Source organism: Prionailurus viverrinus, chromosome B3, assembly GCF_022837055.1.
Source record: "Prionailurus viverrinus isolate Anna chromosome B3, UM_Priviv_1.0, whole genome shotgun sequence".
NCBI classification, from domain to species: Eukaryota; Metazoa; Chordata; class Mammalia; order Carnivora; family Felidae; genus Prionailurus; species Prionailurus viverrinus.
In genome coordinates this window covers 29,270,579-29,291,483 of record NC_062566.1, presented here as the reverse complement: position 1 = coordinate 29,291,483, position 20,905 = coordinate 29,270,579, and the positions used below count along the sequence as shown (strand labels likewise).

General features: G+C 35.1%; 1 protein-coding gene across 7 annotated transcripts in view; it reads right to left on the bottom strand.

Moving 5' to 3' along the window:
• Positions 1 to 20,905, bottom strand: part of MYO9A (myosin IXA) — a 273,152-nt gene that overhangs the window by 92,614 nt on the left and 159,633 nt on the right. For 5 of the 7 annotated variants that reach the window (XM_047861621.1, XM_047861626.1, XM_047861625.1 and 2 more), the window contains 8 exons: positions 18,421 to 18,501; positions 16,536 to 16,646; positions 15,523 to 15,645; positions 13,598 to 13,747; positions 12,453 to 12,772; positions 10,260 to 11,861; positions 6,234 to 6,333; positions 5,514 to 5,729 (listed from right to left, as the gene is read on the bottom strand). In XM_047861621.1, coding sequence (XP_047717577.1) covers positions 5,514 to 5,729; positions 6,234 to 6,333; positions 10,260 to 11,861; positions 12,453 to 12,772; positions 13,598 to 13,747; positions 15,523 to 15,645; positions 16,536 to 16,646; positions 18,421 to 18,501 — 2,703 coding nt within the window. The remainder of the gene's footprint in view (positions 1 to 5,513; positions 5,730 to 6,233; positions 6,334 to 10,259; positions 11,862 to 12,452; positions 12,773 to 13,597; positions 13,748 to 15,522; positions 15,646 to 16,535; positions 16,647 to 18,420; positions 18,502 to 20,905) is intronic. The other 2 variants (XM_047861624.1, XM_047861627.1) reach the window with 2 other exon arrangements.

Sequence of the window (20,905 nt, the reverse complement as noted above, 5' to 3'; positions counted from 1 at the left end):
GGGCCCCATGTCAGGCTCTGTACTAACAGCTCAGAGCCTGGAGCCTGCTTCTGATTCTGTCTCCTCCTCTCTCTGCCCCTCCTGTGCTCATGTACTGTCTCCCTCTGTCTCTCAGTAATAAATAAATGTTAAAAAAGTAAATAAAAAAATAAAAATAAAATAAAATATGGTAAATTAAGGGCATTTTTTAAAAGTTATATACAAACCCAAAGAAAAGAACACACCACCTCATATCAAAATAAATTTTAAAAAGTGAAATAAAAAAGTAACAAACAGCAAATTTAACACAATGCAGAATAACAACATAAAATTATAAGAGTTGAGACCAAAGCTATCAGTTGTATCAATAAATATAAATAGATTTAACTCATCGATATGGTAAAAAAAATTTTAATTTGGTTCACAAAGTAGGAAGCAACTATAATACATACAAAACACATCTAAAGCAAAAGGGTTCAGAAAGGCTAAAAATAAAGGGATGAGTAAAAGTACTCTAGGCAAATGGAAATAATTAAGAAAACAGAGGCTATAATACTATTATTTAAGTAGAATTCAAGCAACAAGCACTGAATGTGACAAAGGACACTTTTTGATACCAAAAGCCACAATTCACAATGAATAATAGGAAACTTTAACATAACAGTCTCTGTAAAAGATAGCTGTATAAACAATAGTAAGTATATAGAAGGTAAACAACCTAATCAGTAAGGAAGAAATTATGGTTATATTTTGAAATTTTACATTCTGAACACATAATATATACCTTCTTAAAAAATGCAAAAGGTGCATTCACAAAAACTAACCACATATTAAGTAACAAAGAATATAACCAATAAATTTGATCAACTAGAAGCATTACAAATACTCTTTAATCACAATACAATAAAACTAGAAATTTAAAAAAAAGCTAAAAAAGAAAAAGGTTCTTCCTCTGAAAACTAAAAGATTTTTATTGAGCAAGTTTTGGGTAAAAAATAACATAAACTGAAATTACAGATTTCCAAAAAGTAATTGAAGACTTAAACACATTAGAATAAACAAGATATAACTAAAGTAGTGATCAGAAGAAAATTCACAGCCTTAAAAACCTGTATCAATAAAAATAACTTCAATAAATGAATTAAATTCCCCACGAAAAATGTAGAAAAATAAGACAGTAAACCAAAAGAAAATATAAGGAAATAAATAATAAAGGTAAAAGCAGAAATCAGTGGAGAACGGGGAAGCGGTGGGGAACTAGGTATCATAAATAAAAATCCTGTTGTTTTGGGAAAAAGTAACAAAGACAAATGATTGGCTAACTTAAAGAAAAAAATGAAAAAACACAACTCTATAAAATATGAAATGACAAAAGGGAAATAACCATTGAAACAAAATTTTTAAAAATCATGAGATTATTTCCAGACCTCTATGCAAATAAATCTGAATCATTAGATGAAATGAATAATTTCATAAGAGAAATTATTTACCAAAATTGACCCCTTTAGATAGAAAGTTTATAAGACTAATTTCTCTAGAAGAAATATAGGAAGTAACGAATTACACCATAAAAATGTACCAATCCAAGATGGTTTCATAGGGAAATTCTACCAAATCTTTAAAGAGCAGAGAGTTGCTGGGGCGCCTGGGTGGCGCAGTCGGCTAAGCGTCCGACTTCAGCCAGGTCACGATCTCGCGGTCCGTGAGTTTGAGCCCCGCGTCAGGCTCTGGGCTGATGGCTTGGAGCCTGGAGCCTGTTTCCGATTCTGTGTCTCCCTCTCTCTCTGCCCCTCCCCCGTTCATGCTCTGTCTTTCTCTGTCCCAAAAATAAATAAAAAACGTTGAAAAAAAAATTAAAAAAATAAATAAATAAAAAATAAAGAGCAGAGAGTTGCGATGCTATGAACCATCCCTAACTTTTGGGAGGGGAAATACATGTATAAATACTAAGTATATTCAACAGTATGGCTGCTGTGCTGGGACTGCCAATCCAAACCTTTCATGTTATGAACTGTTCAATATCAACCAGATTTCTAATTTGCAAGACCCATCTCAAAATCACCAGCCTAGGTTCTAAAATTCTATAAACATCCTCTCCTGGCTTCCCCTTTCTGAGGCCTAGCCAAGGTAGATTTTCCTTTACTGTAAAATAAGCTAAAAACCTTAGCATTGCTCTATCTACAGGTTTTTCTGGCAATTTTTTGCGGAGAGAGTGGTGGTGAGAAGGAAAATTCTCAAAGACAAGGACTAGTAAATATCTCAGAGAATAACAAACAGAAACAGGAAGTGACAGCAGGTTTGGGGTAAAATGAGAAATTTATCATACTGGAGATAAAGAAGACAAATTTTGGAGAGCTATTTAGGAATCATGCCCACAGAGATGATTATTTTCCATCTAGGGAATGACAGAGGAAACTATAACGTTACCTATACCAACCCTACTAATAAGGAATAGAAATGATGTGACTAACTCACTTACCATCTAGAATATTGAGAAACTAAAAACTATATAAAAATTGGTTTTAAAAATACTACGTGACAGGGGCACCAGGGTGGCTCAGTCAGTTAAGTGTCCGACTTCAGCTCAGGGCATGATCTCACGGTTCACAAGTTTGAGCTCCACATCAGGCTCTGTGCTGACAGCTCAGAGCCTGGCACCTGCTTCTGATTCTGTGTCTCCCTCGCTCTCTACCCCTACCCCACTTGTGCGCTCTCTCTCTCTCTCAAAAATAAATAAAAACATTAAATAAACTTTTTTTTAAATATTATGTGACAGAACATATTCTTCTTGGGTAAAAGCCAACACAACGGATAGAAGAACTGAGTGAGAGCAGCATACAGAGAGTAAATAGTTATTCAAATGGCAGAATTAAAGGCAGAAAGTTTAAAAAAAAAAAAAGGAAACTGCTACTCTTTCCACTCCTCCTAGCAGGTAACAATTAATTAATGTTAATTTAATTAACCACTGATGAATTCAGGAGGTAGTGCTTATCAAATCCTCTTCAGGTAATTCATTTATAACTGTCTCTATCCCATTGGATCAGTTATTTTGCAAGTGGAAAGGTAAGACGGCTTCTTCCAAGATTGAATGACACTCTTTTTAGAGAATGTCGCAAGTGACAGGATCACTTTGTCCAGGAAAAAAAAAAAAATCCAGTTTTTAAAAACCCACGTGTCTAGAAAATCAAGCCTATTTAAAATCCTGGAGATACCTGAATTTTTGAGAATTCCCATTTACAAACAATTAGTCTTCATCTTCATATCAGATAACATTAGAACACGGCATATTTTCAAGATAAACAAACAGAAACACATTTTAAACTGTCTCTACCCTTTCCACCCCCAACCCCAATACTATCTATCAGCATATTCTAGAAAGCAAAGCTGCTTCATGCAAGTGTCCACAGAAACAAACACCACCACCTGTTCCTAAAATAGCTAGTGATGAAACAGAAGGACAGTGAGAAAGCTGGAAAGGGGGCTATATACACTGTGCAGGGATACAGAGTGCTCTACAACTACTGGCATGCAGTGACCGTCAAAAGCAGGTGAACAGAATCATAGGCAGAGGCCACCAGCTAGAACCCTTAATGGGGCCAAATGCTCCAAGCAGAAAGCCCAACCTCCAGCTCATCTCAGTAAGAGTTTTCAGTGAGGAAGAATTCTACCACCAAAAGGACTAAGGTTTGTAACAAAGCAAACTCTCAGGAACAAAACAGCAATTACAATGCTAAGTTCTTCCACAAATGAAAAATCTATGTACATTTTAGAGAATAATTTAAGTATGCTCCCTATTTACACTAAAAAAAAAAAGAATACTTTTTAGTAAAATTAGTTGCTCTGTAACATAATTTCAGCTTTAACCACTAATCATATGGTAGAGTAAGTTTCATTATTTATAACTCAAAAACAGGGCACCTCCAAAATGGAGTTACTTTACCTTGGCTCTAGTTATATATATTAATATATATATATAATATATATATATTATATATATATATTAATAGATACACAGATTGTTTCTAACTTTTATAGCCCTAAGGTTTAGCTCAGGGTAAAGACTCATTTGTCTAATTAGAGACCTAGTCATACAGTTTTCTATTTTTATTTTATTTTTTCTTCTTAGATTATCAATATTATCATTTAAAAATGGGGTCTATCTAACGGAAGATAAAGACAAGGAGGGTATTCTAGAAATTAGCAGAAGATTTAATTCTTTGGCACAAACAGCTTACAACAGTTCAAAAATGAAATATTTAATATGTCAAAAGACCAACCTAAAATTTTTCTCCCGTAATGAATATATACTAAAGAATAACATTAGAAACCCAACTTAATTAAGGATATGCATGGAAATAAACTATATATATCACTCCACTTGACAAGTGATAATGTTTTAGTACATACTAGACATAACAGACTCTTTATATAGTATATTTTCCAGGATAATTCCAAAATCAAATACTTTATATCCATAAATACATTCATACTTGTCAAACTATATATACCTAATTTTGGATGAAATATGATGATAAAGTTATACTCCTGGTCAAATATTGTGACTAAGTGTAGCTTCATTCAAACATAACTTCAATGTTATAATTTGTGATTAATTCAAATTCACATTACATACAGACTTCTGGCCTGGCTAGGTTGGTCCAAGAAAACATTTTTGGCACTGTTCATTACATTTTTAAAAAATTAATGTTTAGGGATGCCTGGGTGGCACAGTCAATTAAGTGTCCAACTCAATTTCGGCTCAGGTTGTGATCTCACAGTTCGTGGGTTCAAGCCCTGCATTGGGCTCTGTGCTGATGGTGAGAAGCCTGCTTGGGATTCTGTCTCTCCTTCTCTCTGAGCTTCTCCTGCTTGTGTGTGCTCTCTCTCTCTGTCTCAAAATAAACAAACTTAAAAAAAATCATGTTTATTTTCTATTACTAAATAATGGTGGAGGGAAAGCAAGCTTAAAGGCCAAAAAAAAAAAAAAAAAAGGAGAGTACCATTTCAGTTAAAAGCAATTGGATTATTTAACAACATACCCTACTATTCACTAGACACAAGGATCAATCAGCAACCTACGGCCAGCAAGTCAAATACAGCCCACTGTTTCTGTAAACAGTTTTACTAGAACACAGTCCTATTTGTTTACTTATTATCTATGGCTATTTTCACTTTACAACAGCAGAGCTGACCAACAACATCTAAATATTTACTATCTGGCCCTTTACAGAAAACAATTTGGCGGCCCCTGATCTAGACCTTTTAAGATATAATAGAAAAACTCTACATTAGTGCTAAATTAAATAACCCTAATTTCCCCTAATTTATGATTTGATATATGCTGTTAAAGTGCCCTTTATCTGGTCCTATTAAATTAAAGTTTAGTTTTATTGCTGTGTTCACTGAGGTTTCCCGTGTACAAACCACTATACAAGGAAGAAGCCGCGAAGGTTAGCTTTAGATTAGCAAAAACTACTCACTATTCCCATCAGATTTGCTTGTTCCCTATATTTCTTATATTGCTGTAAAATTACCATTTCGGAGTCACTGTGAGAGGCCTGACCCAGGCTGGGTGCAGGCCCTAGCTCAGAGTGAGACGCTTGATCAAGGGAGAGAAGGGGCTCAATAATGTCATCGTAATCATCTTCCTCTGTATCCCCCTCCCCATCGGCAAAAGTACCTCTAGTCAAGAAATCGGAGCGCGTCCGCGCCATTCGAGCTTTCTTTTTATGGGCCGGTCTGGCAACCTGCTTGACCAAATGATAAAACAAATAACACAACAATGTTTTGTTTTGGTTTTTTTTGGAGACGATGCCAATGAAAGACATCTGAGAGCTCATGAATTTCTTGAAACATCCCTCCACCCCACTGTATCCTCTCTTCTAGAAGTGACAGAGATAACCAAAAGCAATCCATATACATTACTCTGGACAAAACACAAATGGAAGCTAAGTCTACACTGTTCTCCATAGCCAAGGAAGACATCTTTCACCGCCATAATATGTCACCAAAGCCACTTGCATAAATTGCCTTCTTTCTTTAAGCAACATCTTTTTTGTAAACATAATCTGGGATTTTAGTCACCATTCCCTCCCAAAAGTACACTTCCCTAAGTATAACAGACTTAACTCATTGCTTCTTTCCCATAAACACTTGGGAGTAAATGCATAAATGAGGTGCTCTACTTATAAGAATAATAATTTCTAAAATAGGTGCATCTATTTTGCATAAGAGAGATAAAGTTCAATACTTACCTCTCCTTGGCCCGGCCCAGTTAATTTCACAGGTTTCCAATTTGGCTCATCTTGTTTATGGAGTAGAGGATTTCCACTGTTTAAGGCTTCCTTGTTGACACTTAAGATAAAACAACAGGATTACATTTCAATTCCGAGCAGACATCCCATGGCAACAGTCTTAAAGTACAACATGAAATATAGCCTAACAAGCCAAGTCAAAGAATTCTAGAAAATCACATAAATATTTCCAGATCTTATCCAATTCCTAAAACAACATTATCAATGTTTTTCTGCCTATCCTAATTAATAGCATTATCAAGAATTAACATATGAGACTGAATTAGAAGCCTGTCCCTGATAATCACTGGGTATATTCTACTATGATATATGTTTAAGAATAGTAGCAGCAGAATTAGCTCAAGAAAACAGATGGATTTGATAAGGGAAAATACTACATCCCCAAATCTTTAAAATCAGTCTTAGAAGGGACCTTTTATTCTAATCATTATAAAATACCTGATAAGTAGCTACTAAGTGATGAAGATCCCATTACTTTGTTTGATACTGAGATGGTTTCTCCTGGTTAGCAAATTTCCTTTCTGAAATCCCTCTGTAGCTTTCATCTACTATCTTAGTTTTAAAACTGTTATACAAAACAGTGGGGTGCCTGGGTGGCTCAGTCAGTTAAGCATCCAACTTCGGCTCAGGTCATGACCTCATGGTTCATAAGTTCAAGCCCCGCGTGAGGCTCTGTGCTGTCAGCTCAGAGCCTGGAGCCTACTTTGGATTCTGTGTCTCCCTCGCTCTCTCTCCCCCTCTCTCACTCACACTCTGTCTCTAAAAAATAAATAAACGTTAAAAAAATTTTTAACTATTATACAGAACAAAGTCAACACTAGAAGGATAAGAAATTGTTATTAAGTTAAAAGAGGTATGCCATACAGATAGCACAGTGTTAGTTTATGAAAATTTAATTTTGCTTGAATAACCACATGATGTGACTACTTTATCATTAAATTCTGTTACCTACCTTAACTCAGAACCATGAATCTTAAACTTTATCAACATACCATTATCCTCTCCTTAGAACTATAAGCTCACTGAGAATCATACCTTACCTTCTAACATAGTGATGGGTTTAAAGTACATACTAACTTATAATACAAGTTGGCAGACTAACTGCTCTCATGCAAAATCTTCCATTTAATTTTTATAAGACCAAAGGGCCATAAAAGTTATACTGTCCTTTACCCTATGCATAAATCCCTAAACAAACCAAAATAGATGGCAACCTTTCCTAGCTAAAGGCGTCTCAGGTATCTCCCTTTTTGACCAACGCACGATCAAACCTAGCAATCCTAGGCTATCCTAAAAGATTCCCTTTCATCAAAATCTGTCTTGCCACAGTTAAGCCTATTGGCCTTTGATTTATTCTCAAAACAAGGAACAATGTTTGATAGCATCTGAACACCCTAGCCAACTTTTTTTTTCTTTTTTTTTTTAAATTTTTTTTTTTCAACGTTTATTTATTTTTGGGACAGAGAGAGACAGAGCATGAACGGGGGAGGGGCAGAGAGAGAGGGAGACACAGAATCGGAAACAGGCTCCAGGCTCTGGGCCATCAGCCCAGAGCCTGACGCGGGGCTCAAACTCCCGGACCGCGAGATCGTGACCTGGCTGAAGTCGGACGCTTAACCGACTGCGCCACCCAGGCGCCCCTGCCCTAGCCAACTTTTAAACTCACAGCATTTTCTTTATATTTCTCCATGATTTCTTTTTTGTTCTCTTTCATTAACCAGATGAAGGCCACAATGCACTTTATCTATAGAAAGTGCATTTCTTTTCTATAGAAAGAACACTAATCTAAAATTACTTCCTAATCATGAAATCCAATGGTGATTTCTAATCATGAAACTCAAGTTCCATTCCCAGCTATTTCTCTCAGTATGTGATTTTGAACAAGTCATTTCATCTCTATAGGCCTAGTGAGCTCATCTATAATAGTGTGGCAACTGGACAAAATAGTTTAGAATTACCAGCATTTGCAATTCTATAAAATGCTAAGGTTTATAGTATTACTTATACAATAAAAGAAGACTTAAAGTATGAATTTTATTTAAGCTTTCACAGAAACAACCTAACACATAATCATTTTGAAGATAAATAGATCTTAATGAGGCAAAACAAACTAGATCAAGTACCCTTAAGATTGTTTATCTTGGAAAATGACAAAAGTAATTTACAAGGATTCACAAGAATGATTAATGTTTTTGAAATCTATAAGTAAGCCTTTCACAGAACTGATTCATGGATCCAACAACTACACAAACATACAACACACACACCTCCCATCACTAAACTTAATCAGAATGACAGGAAATAATGTTTTTAACACTCTGATGGGCTTATATATGCTTATACAAAGTCTTTGAACTTTTGGGCAATCTCTAGGTTAATGGGCAGGTATAGGACCTTAAGCTGTCATTTAGTCCAACTGCGTTTCATAATACCATACAGAAACCCCTAATGGAAAAAAAAATACCAATGATTTTTTGCTCGTATTTACAAAGAGTTTCTATAAAATCTGTATGTAATTTTAAAGACAAAAATATTTAAAAGCTCAAGCTATGATAAGAGAGAAAAGGTTATTTTCATAGTTAATGTGACATTTAATGTTTTTTAGCTCTAAGATATATACCCTCCTTTCATTTAAACACTGACATTCTTGTGGCACCGTGGTGGCTCAGTTGGTTGAGCATCTGACTCTTGATTTTGGCTCAGGTCACGATCTCATGGTTGTGATATCGAGCCCCATGTTGGGCTCCACATTTACACAGAGTGTGGAACTTGCTTGAGATTCTCTCTCTCCCTCTCTGCCCCCCCACCTTTGTGCGCTTGCTCTCTCTCTCTCTCAAAAAATATTTAAAAACAAAACACTGACATTGTCCCAGGAGAACTGAAAGAATCCACTATACAACAAAGACTTAATAAGATTTCTTAAATTTTATCATCTTTGTTTTTATGTTCCACTTAAAAAGTGCTTTTCTCATGATGACCACAAGTTAAGAAAACTTAAAAGTATAAAGAACTTCCACCCATATGAGGCATCCACTTAAGTAGTCAAACTCTTAGAAACAAAGTAGAATGGTGGTCACAAGGAGGGACGCCTGGGTGACTTAGCCAGTTGAGTGTCTGGGATTGAGCCACATTGGGCTCAGTGCTGAACAAGGAGACTGCTTGAGATTCTCTCTCTCTCTCTCTCTCTCTCTCCTCCTGCCCCTCTCCCCTGCTTTCAAGTACACATGCACACTCTCTCAAAATAAAAACGAAAAGAAAAGAAAAAGAAAAAGAAAAAGAAAAAGAAAAAGAAAAAGAAAAAGAAAAGAAAAGAAAAGAAAAAAGAAAAGAAAAGAAAAAAGAAAAATGGTGGTTACCAGGGGCTTGGAGTAAGGGGAAAGGGCTGGTTGCTGTTTGATAGGTAATAGAGTTTCTTTTGCAAGATGAAAAAGTTCTAGAGATCCACTGTACAACAATGTGCATATAGTTAACACTACTGTCATATGTAATTAAGAATGGTTAAGATGGTAAATTTTATTCTTTTTGTGTTTTTTACTACACACCAAAAATGTATAAAGTACTCAGTGAAGACCCAATAGGCCAAGAGCTGGGACAAAGTACATTAACTTTAAAGTGTGACAATAAAAACCTGGACTTGCCTCACATGAAAAATCTAAGACAACCAGCATTTGCCGAATGCTTAGCCTACTATGTTTATAGGCACTGTATTGACCTTCACAAATGCTTTCTCACTTAATGAGGAGAAACCAAAAAACTCCATCTATGCTTAGTCAAAGATTCCTATGGTATAATTATATCCAATTTCAGGAACCCTGCTAGAGTCAACATTAAGGGAATTTTTTTACACAGAGAAAATGGCTCATTTCGGCAGCACCCATACAAATAGTTGAGGTAGATTAAAGCAACTTAGTAAAATTCTCCAAAAAGTTTCCCATTTACACAGAAAATAAATATCATTTCACTTACAGGGAAATACTCATATTGTCCTTTGGTGTGAAGAAAATGACCCTAGTAGTTCCATCTCTGGAAGGGCCATCAGATTTGTGGATGTAAGACTGAGCTGGCCTATGATGCTCTCTTTTGGAAACACGATTATTAGAAAGTTTACAGGCTACATTCATTTGGGTACACATTCTGTCTGTCTTGGATAATTCCTTGGTAGTAGCAGATTGGTATGGGCCTCCTTTCCTTTCAAAGAATAAGGTGACAGGTCGGTCCTTCTGGGACAGGTGAGCAGAAGCGCTGTCTTTTGGAAGAACTGCATCTTTTACAGTTACTAATGGAGGCCCTAGTACATTGGGTTCTTCCTTATTTGGGGTATTCAGAATGAGGAGAGAGGACGGCCTCTCTACTCTTTGTTTTGATGGATGGAAAGATGGTGCCAGGAACAACTCCCCAGTTCGTGGCTTTTCAATGGTCTTGAAGGCTTTACGCTCCTTCTCTAAAATATCTGTTTGCTGACGAATCTGTTCCATCATCTCTTTTTCATTCTGCTGCTGCAAATGCTTTTGCCTTTCTTCCTTCTCAGTGTTTAGCTTTTCTAACTTCTTCAGCACAGTATTAGAAGAATCTGTATTCAAAGACATGACAACTTGATTTTCTCCGGAGGAGTGGTACTTTCTGGCTTCCCTGTTGATATCCAAAGTAAGAGCTGAAAGTGCTTCTTCACTTTCTAATAGCTTGTTTCTCTGGATACCTGTGTCTAGTTGGGAACTTGTTTTCAGTGGATCTTGTTGAGGAATATAAAAAAATGTAGGCAGACTATTTGAAATAAAGGGGTCTCTCAGCTGTGGCTTACAGGTAATAGATTCAGAACTGCAAACCAATTTTTCCTTCACAGTCCCATTCTTCAAATGCACTGAGTCAGAGGGTGTTCCCTTTTCAATCATGGTATAGTTAGTCTCACTTGAGGAACTGAGGGCATTGTCCTGTGAATCAAATTTTGGACTGCTAGATATTTTAGGTGACAGACTCTGCAAGTCTCCTTCATCTAATATTATGGACTCAAGTTTGCTCTTCTGGCTTTCCTCACAGCTCAGATGTTCCAAACTTCCTTGAGAACTTTCACTGTCAGGTGTACCCTGTAGAGACTGAAGACCTTCAGGCATCAGTTCTGTAGACCATCTACGTTCCTCTGAAGGAGACATGCCACCAAGAGAACGAACTTTTAGCAATTCTAAACTGAATATAGCTTGCTCTAGTTCTCTCATTCTCCGACTTTCTCTTTTGGCCCGACCTACTTTTTTCTGGTGGAGATCCTCTAAGGACTTAGGTCTCTCTCTTACAATCACTTCTTCCTGCAAGTCCACACCACTTTGGCTTCTGGCTCTCTCCTGTTGCTTGTTTGGGGACTCTTTCAAGCAGTCCATTGAACTCTCCTGGCTAATTCGATTACTCTCTATCACAGATTTACATTCCTCTATAGCTTTCACTCTGTTGTCAAAGGAACAATCCTCCCATTCTGAAGGGTCTGAGCCCTGAATTTCCAGAGCTCCATATGGCTCAGGATCTGCCAATCCAAATTCTAGTTTTGTTTCTTTCAGTCTTTGTTCTTTTAAAACTTTAAATCTATATAACAACAGGAAAAAAAAAATGGGTTAGAATGATTTTTTAGTTACTACTGGAGAGAATACACTTTACTGAGAATTTAAGAAATAATTTGAAAGTTTCAAAATTTTCTTCTTAAACTAACTTGGATGCACATTTCATAATTCTATTTCTATGAGTGAGATACTTTATTAAGTACATTAATCCTAATAGGTCACCCTAGTCAAAACATAAATTAACTCAGAAGTAAAGCTCTCATTTTAAAAATAACTTTATTTTAAGGTAAACGTTAATAATGAAATTAAAGTTTCTGAAGATAAAAACAACTGAATATTGACAAATTTTAAAGACTCAACCTAATGTAAAATCAATTCTTAGTGGTTGTAACTGTAGACCATGCAGGTTTTCAATCCAATTTAATTCAGTAAGTATCTGTTTAGCTTCTTTTAGAGACCATACAATGTGGGTTAAAACTGCTAGGAACATCACAGCCTAGTGGAGAAGACGAAATTGTACATAACCAATTCTAATACAAGTTAGGCAAGTGTTAAGAGCAAAGATATAAACAAAATAGCTGAAGAGAAAAGGAGTATCAAAAACAATACAGATTACCTTTGTCTTGCTCTGAATCCTCTACATATTGATTGCAAAAGGATAATTTTGCTCCTTTGTTCTTGATACCTCTTACTTTCCCTGTAGCCTTTCCATCTTGCCTGAATACAGACAGCAGCCATGTGCCTCTGCCTATAGCATTCCTTCCATCTCTGCTGGATGATGATGGCTGCAGTCCGGAGCTCCAAATACCGCTGCCTCTCCACATGAGCACGCCAGGAAGACTGGAGAAGCGTGGCTGCACTAGCCAAAACTAAAGCATCCTTCTGCACAGCTACATTTCTGGCTTGCTTCTGATTTAGATAATTCCTCCAGAATCGCTGTGAGGAAGACAAAACAATAGAAATGGCTGTCATATCTTATACCACATTTTCACAGAAAAAAAGAAAAAAAATAAATGTATTGTGTTGTAATTAGAGATTAAATGGCTAAATAGCTAAATTGCGCCTGATTAAAGTGAAAAAAAAAAGCTTTCTTTTCCAGATATGCTTGGCTAAAACAATTCTTAGAGAATATAACCTCAATGAAGTTAATTATAGAACTTAAAATAATTTAACAGTTTTTGATGCTTTAACAAATTACATTATCTTCTCGGGCTATAGTTTTGCCAATATTAATGGGTTTAAGGTCAACATGCACATGTTTCAAAGATAAATATTCTAAAAATTTTCTTGTATTAAAAGAAAAGGGCCTATGGAGGAGAACAGAACGGTCATCATATAAATCAGTGAAGGAAAAAATAAAACAGATAAAATATGAAATAAGATACCTATCATCCAAGAGGAGTACAGAGCAAGAGCAATGTATATATAACTCTCAAATATCACTCAGGAAACAATCAAATAAAAATAACTAAGGCAACAAAAAGTAAGGCACATAATTCCTTTGCCCCTAACCATAGTGTACAAGACATTACAGCTATAAATTCAATTTAACTTCAACTCCATCGATGTTTATCAATGGTCTATTAGTATATGCCAGGTAATCTTTTAGATGGTATGAACATTTCAAAAATGAATAGGACACATTGTCATCAATGAAGAAGTTTATATTCTTATTCAAATGTTTCACAGTAAAATTCTAGTTACTAAAATAAAAGCCAAATAAACTAGCAAATCTCATGCAAGAAATCCTTTACTTCCCACCTGGATAATGATGCATGCCTGTCTCAGGTGGAGGAAATGCTGCCTACACAGCAGGACCCTGAACCATCGCTGCAACAATATGATTCTGCGCAGCACCTCTTGGTGAAGCAGATCTTGTAGGTGCTGTCGTTCCTGCTCCTTTAGGAACACCTACCAAAAAGAAGAAAGATGAGGAATACAGCTTATGAAGAAATGAGAAATTTATTTCATGAATCATCTTTTTGTGGTAAGCTTTTTTTTTTTTTTTTAGCGTTTATTTACTTTTGAGACAGAGAGAGACAGAGCATGAACGGGGGAGGGTCAGAGAGAGAGTGGGAGACACAGAATCTGAAACAGGCTCCAGGCTCTGAGCTGTCAGCACAGAGCCCGACGCGGGGCTTGAACTCATGAACCGTGAGATCATGACCTGAGCCGAAGTCGGACGCTTAACCGACTGAGTCGCCCAGGCGCCCCTCTGTGGTAAGCTTCTTTAGAGAAGAATACAGTGGAAGAAATGAAAAGCAGTACTGATAAATATTTCTATCAATATATCCAAAGAAGTCATTCTCAAATTAAAAAAAAAAAATAGCCATTAGAATATAGAAAGAGACATTAGAACATAGAAGGGGAAATGAAACAGTGAACACAAATACAAAATTCCCAGTTTTAGAGATTCACTGCTATCATGAACCACTTGTACCACTGGTAAAAGGTCATATTGTTCAAGGATGTTAGGGTGGGGGGATGATCATAATATGAATAAATCAATAATAACAGTCTTTTTGAAACCCAGTATGCATCAAAGGCTTCTTGCTACCCAAAGCTATTAATTTATTTACTATTTCATGCCATTAATAAATCTTTAGGGGTTTAGGAGGAAACAAATATAACTTAAACATAGTCCCTCTGAAAACAGAATTTGCACTTCACCCTTAAAAGCAGGTAGATATTAAAACCTATATGTATCTTTAAGGTGTACAATGTGATATTTTGATGTATGTATACATTATGAAGTAATTACCACCAACTAATTGATATCCATCACCTCCCCCTTCTGTCAAAAATTTAACACTATTTTAAAAAAGAAGAGATATTAGATACACAAATAGGAAAATAGTAAACTGTAAGGCAAAAGACAGAGGGCTCTACCTAAGCAAAACAAGGAGCAGGAAATAATAACAAATGTACACGTACATGGCAGCATGTACAGGAGACAACCAAATAATCTTCATAAAGAAAATATTAAATGATATGAAGTCACAATATGGAGGTTCTTGGAGAAGAGAAAGATGTTTGAATTTAACGGGAGGTTATCAGGTGATTATTATTCAGCAGAAAGTCAACATAAAAGAAAAGTATATTAAGATGATGGTTTTGATACTATGGGTAGAGTGACTTAAATGGAATGACAAATAGACTGAAATCGGATGAGGAATTACTGTAAGAGAACTATAACTGAGAGCAAAGGAACAGACTAAAATGCCAGCAGCAGGAATGAACAAAAGGGGCATGACGTGAGAATCATTTGTGACAAGACACAGAACTTGGTAAAAGGATTAAGGTGAAGGGTCAGGCCAAATAGCATTACAGTTTTTAGCCTAAGAACCTAGAAGAAGGATGAGAGAGAAAAGAATAGATGAAAATTAAGGACAGTAGGGTAATTTGGATAAGCTCACTTTGGGCAAGTTGAGTTGAAGATTACAGTAGAATACCTAGGGAGTCATTGTTTTTAGGCAGATAAAAACCTTAAGCAGACCTAGAGCACTGGCCAGAAGCTCTTTGGTTAATACTGACTATATTAAGTAAAAATCTTGCCCTAATCAATTTCCTTATGATAACTGGTACAGTATCTTTTTCAGAATAGTTCTCTGGGGCAAAGATCGCCATTATTATCTAAGTATAAAAATTCACTCAAATTTGACAAGGAGTGTATATATTATATTTACCATGGATTTTCCAACTTGATAGTTATCTGAATTAAGATTTATTTTCCTGAAGAAATCCTGAATGTTAAATTTGGATGGAATAATATTTCGGGGAAGAAGTACATGGAAGTGGCTCACAAAATCCTGAAAAATGAAAAGAAAAATGTTGTAAAATCACAAGAAAATTATAAACATGTCTAAACTATGTGTAAAATGTAAACATGGGTCTAAATTAGCTAGCTGTCCTTTTATTGATCCTTTTCTCATCTTCTAAACAGACTGAAACCAATGAAGTATTTAATTAAAAAAACTACAAAACAGTTAATTTGTAAAATGGGGGTGGGGTGGAGAGAAGATAGTGAGTTCTACATATTTTGTTATCAAAAGGGAATGGAAGAAGAAAAAAGCAGAAACTATCCCTTTTGAGAAAGTTGTGTTAAAGACCAAAGAAAAAGTTATTTAATAAGAATTGAAATTTTTAGCAAAAAAACATGCAAAGGTGTCAGCTATTACAGGGTATAACTGAGAACAAAGCGTTCCCGCCCAGAAACAGCAAAGAATCTGTTCAGCTGCTGAAAAGCTTCAACATAATTTCTATACCCATAGCAGCAAATAGCTGATGAGAATAACTGTGAACCTTGCTGGCAGCTTACTATAAAAGAAAATCTTGCTGAGAAAACTTTACATAAACCTAAATAGAATCTTCTCTTGAACCAGGTAGCTCTGATTGAACTATTTCCATTACTGGAGTAATCAGCAGGAGGAACTACTATGTTACAAGTAAACTTAGTATTAGTAAACATTCAGATAAAATGAGAATAGCCAGGAACTGGATTCGATTACAACACATAAATAAGATTGCTGCCATTCAATGGAAGTGAGTACTTTCTATCCCTCTTCAATTCTGTATACAAAAGATGGAATGGAAAGGAAGAAATAAGAGAAATAAACAAGTGAGCCCCAAATGAAAAACAAGACACAGGAATCACTTAATTATGTGTATATAAATTTAAATATCACTATAAAAGCATAACCTGGAAAGAATATTTGCAGCTGTATCCAGATTGGCGAATTCGAACTGTCTCTAGCATCCCAGTGTACCGAAGCTGTCGAAGTACCAAAGCATCGTTGAACCTTAATGGCAGCTAAATCAAAGCAAATGGAAAAAAAACAGATTAACCCGGAAGAAGAGATCTCCAAATTAATGTTTTCCTCATAAGTATAGTCAACTTTTGAGTATCTAAAAATTGGAGATTGTCAGGTTAAGACACAACAGAGGTGACAGGAAAATCTACCTCCTCAGCTGGTAGCTTCAGAAAAGTTCTAAATGCCTGACCCTAGGGAAAAAGGAGAAACCAAGCTTCCAGCTTCTCTCTAGTTGTAGAGGGAGAGGACCTTCAAAGCTAAAAAGGAATGTAGTTACCCACAGGAGAAGCAGACATAGTCTAGTCCCTATAAAAATCTGTAACAAGATTAATCTACATATATGTAGTCAAGAGTGTCTGTATTTTTGTTTTTAATTAAGATTTCTCTCTATAATTTCAATCAGAAACCACCCACTCCACTCTACCAGTTGCCTTGGTTAATGGAGAGCTGACAGATTCTTCATTTAATGACTAGTACAAGGTTAAGAGCAGTTTTTTCTCTAAACACTTTTTGCTAGTAATACCAGTAGGATACAATGAAAAACAAAAAATTCCTACAGTCCCTGAGAACTGACCTCCTCAATGCACAAGCATTGATAAGGAAGAAGCTAATGGGAGGCAGTCACTCATCACCAGTCACAACACCCTGTCACTTGTAGGTATCTCAGTAGGCATGTTTTCCGATATTCAAAAGATATATTTGGATATTCTGATATTTCTCCCTATTCTCTAAATACTATTTTTAATGATTCACAAAGGCAATCCCAAACATTTTCCTGCAGGGAAATGGGGCATACCAGCTATCAAAGAAAAAAAAATCAAATATGCAACTTATGTTAATAATAGTCAATGTTTATTTAGTACTTATTCTGTGCCCTGAAATACTTCATTAATTGAACTCTCTGTATAACAAGGTCTTCATTAATAATAAGAACTCAAAGGTTCTATTTAACTGTAAATAAAAAGGTGTCCTTTTTTGTTACTATAAAAGAACAGATAACATTTACTGAACAATTAGTATGGGCCAGTAACATTTTAAGTACTTTGCAGGTAGTGACTCAGGTATACTAGTTCCAAAACACTATGAGTCTGGTCCTATAATTATAGTATATTCTTACAAAGAGGAAAACTTTTAAAAGTCACAGAAATGGTTAAGTTCACAAAGCTTGTAAACAGCAGTTGAAGACTGCTTCCTAAAAATTAAGAAAGCTGGACACAATTCATACTATACATTTATAGTACTATAGAACTACACATTTTTAGCTGTTCAGCCTAGGAACTATATTTTCCTATGATGAACATAAAGGAATATGACAAATGTTTGTATTTATTAGGTATATTCTGCAAAGCTGTAATTAGGAGACCTATTATCGAAAGCAGAAGGAATCAAGAATGTCCACAGTACGTTCCTTATTTTACAGAGGCAAAAAGCTCTAAACAAATTCTTTAAGAATGACAGGTTATATACAAACAAGAAAGATTAATCTCAGGGTAACAAAAGTTGCATAAAACTCTTTTTTATGATGGAATTTCAAAACATATTTGCTTCTCAGATTCTAGGAAACACTGAATCAAGTGCATGTAAACACGGAATAGGCAAGTAGATACAGAAAATAAAAGGACATCCACAGAAAATACAGAACCTGGTTTTCCTTAAAAAGATTATAGATAGCTCTTCCCTACCACTTGCTCTCCTTAAAAAAAAAAAAAAAAAATGTAAAGCCTGATTTGAAGTAAGCTGAGCTAGAAGCTCTCATTTACAGGACATTTTTACCTTTTCAGCATTAGAGCGAATGCATTTCACAAAATATGGTTCTGCTTGACCAAGTGTCTCCATCAGTTTGCTTAATGAGGCCTGCAATACAAAGCAATGTAATTAGCATTTTCTCCCATTCCAAACTGGCAGGAAATAATTTATAGGTACAAAAAATAATGTTGGCAAACTATGCAGAAACGATTGGTATACACAGGAATAGCTTTCTTTCTGAAAAGCAAATTTATTTCCATACTGATTAAGGGTAATTTAGTAATTTAAGAATGGTAGTTTAATCTTAAAGCTTATAACTTGGCAATAGTAAATACTGCATATATATTACAGAATAACCTCCTAATTCTAGACTTTTCTTCACATTTCATGAAGCAATTTATTCAAACTCATGCATTCCTAGAACAACTTGGAAAATCATCCAGTAGGGTATCCACTAGCTAATATTCTCCCACTTTCAGTGTTCATGTCAGTGATATCCCCTCTTTCATTCTTAATATGATAATTTGTAGTTTACTTCTTTTTTTTTCCTGACTAGTCTATCTAGAAGTTTATAATTTTTTTATGTTTTCAAAGAACCAGCTTTTTGGTTTCGTTGATTTTTTTCTATTATTTTTCTGTTTTCAATTTCATTGACTTCTTTTATCTTTATCATTTCATTCCATCTGCTTGCTTTGGGTTTAACATATTTTTCTTTGGCTAGGTTCCTAAAGTAGTAGTTTACATTATTGACTTGAGACCTTTCTCATTTCATTAAAAGCATTTAATGTTATCAATGAACCCTGGAGCACTGCTTTAGCTGCACTGCACAAACTTTGATATTTTCATTTCATTTAAAATATTTTTAAAATCTTCCTCCTTCTTTGACTCATGTATTATTTAGATGTCTGCTTTTTATTTTCCAAATACCTGGGGGTTGTTATCTTTCCTTTATTGATTTCTAGTTTCATTCCATCTTATGCTCAGATAACATATTTTGTTTTTTAGTATTCCATCTATTGGCTTCTCTGTTATATTTCTTTGTAGTATTTTTCAGTGGCTACTCTAAGGATTACAATATGCAAACCTAACTTGTCATAGTCTACTTAGGGTTAATATTTTATGACTTCAAGTAAAACTTAAAAGCCTTACAACCATATAGACTCCTATTATTACCATCATATATAAGCAACATACAACTTTTTTACTTTTAAGTGTTCTTTTTTCTTGTATATGCTATTGTAGTACAAGATACATAAAATGCTTAAATCATAAGTATACAGTCTGATGAATTTTCACAAAGGGAACACATTCTTACAACCAAAGCCCAAATCATGAAACAAAATATTACCAGAAATTCAGAAGCCCTTCTATCCCATCCCATTGAATTTAGCAAGGTCACTGTACATAAATTACCTACCTCCACACCTGAACCAAGGGTAACCATTACCCTAATCTCTAAGATGGCAACTTAGTTTTGTCTGCTATATGAGTTCATATAAAAAAAGATATACTAGGTACTAGCTTGTATTTGTTGCATATATTATGTACATTTTCAGTGCTATATAGTAATGATTCATTATATGACTATACCACAATTAAATAATCCATTTAAGGTAGATATTTGTTTGTTTCAGTTTGGGCTGTCATAAATAAAGTTGCTGTGGACATTCTTCAACATATCTTTTACCTATTTCCAAATACCTGCATCAGTTTATATTTCAATAGAAGTGTATGAAAGTTCTTCTGGTTGCTCCACATCCCCACTAACACTTTGTATAATCAGTCTTTTTTATTTCAGCCATGCTGGCAAGTGTGTAGTTAATTTGCATTTCTCTGATGAATAATAATGTTGGGCCAGTATTTAATAGGCTCACTGGCCTTTTGGATTACATCTTTTGATTTCAGACAGTTTTGACTGCACAAGGCTTTGTACCATGTGTATTAGGGTGTCAGTCTTTTTAAAAATTGATTTGTGGTTCTTCATTTATTCTACATATATAAGGTGCTTTTCAGATATATTGCTAGTATATTTTCACACCCTGTACCTTGCACTTTCATTCTCTTAAGAGTGATGTTTTGTTTTTAACTTTATTGAAATACAAATTAAATACTATAAAAATGTACCCATTATAAGTGTACAGATCAATGATTTTCAGTAAGTTTACATAATTGTGCAAACATCACATTAGATGAGATATAGAAATCTTCCATTACCCTAGAAAGTTCCCTCCTGCCCATATGCAATTAATAACTCTTCCTGCTTACAGTCCCAGAAAACCACCAATCTGATTCCTGCTGCTATAAACAAACCATCTTTGAAAAAAATAGCCCATTTTAGACTTATTTTCCTTTGATTATAAAACCAATGTGAAGGTACTGTAAAAAACTTAAGACACAGATGTATGTTCAAAGAATAAAAGTCAGCTTGACAATTATATATAACTGTTATTTAATTTATGGTGATATTTATTCACAAATGCCCAGTCACAACAAAAAGAAATGGATCTATGTA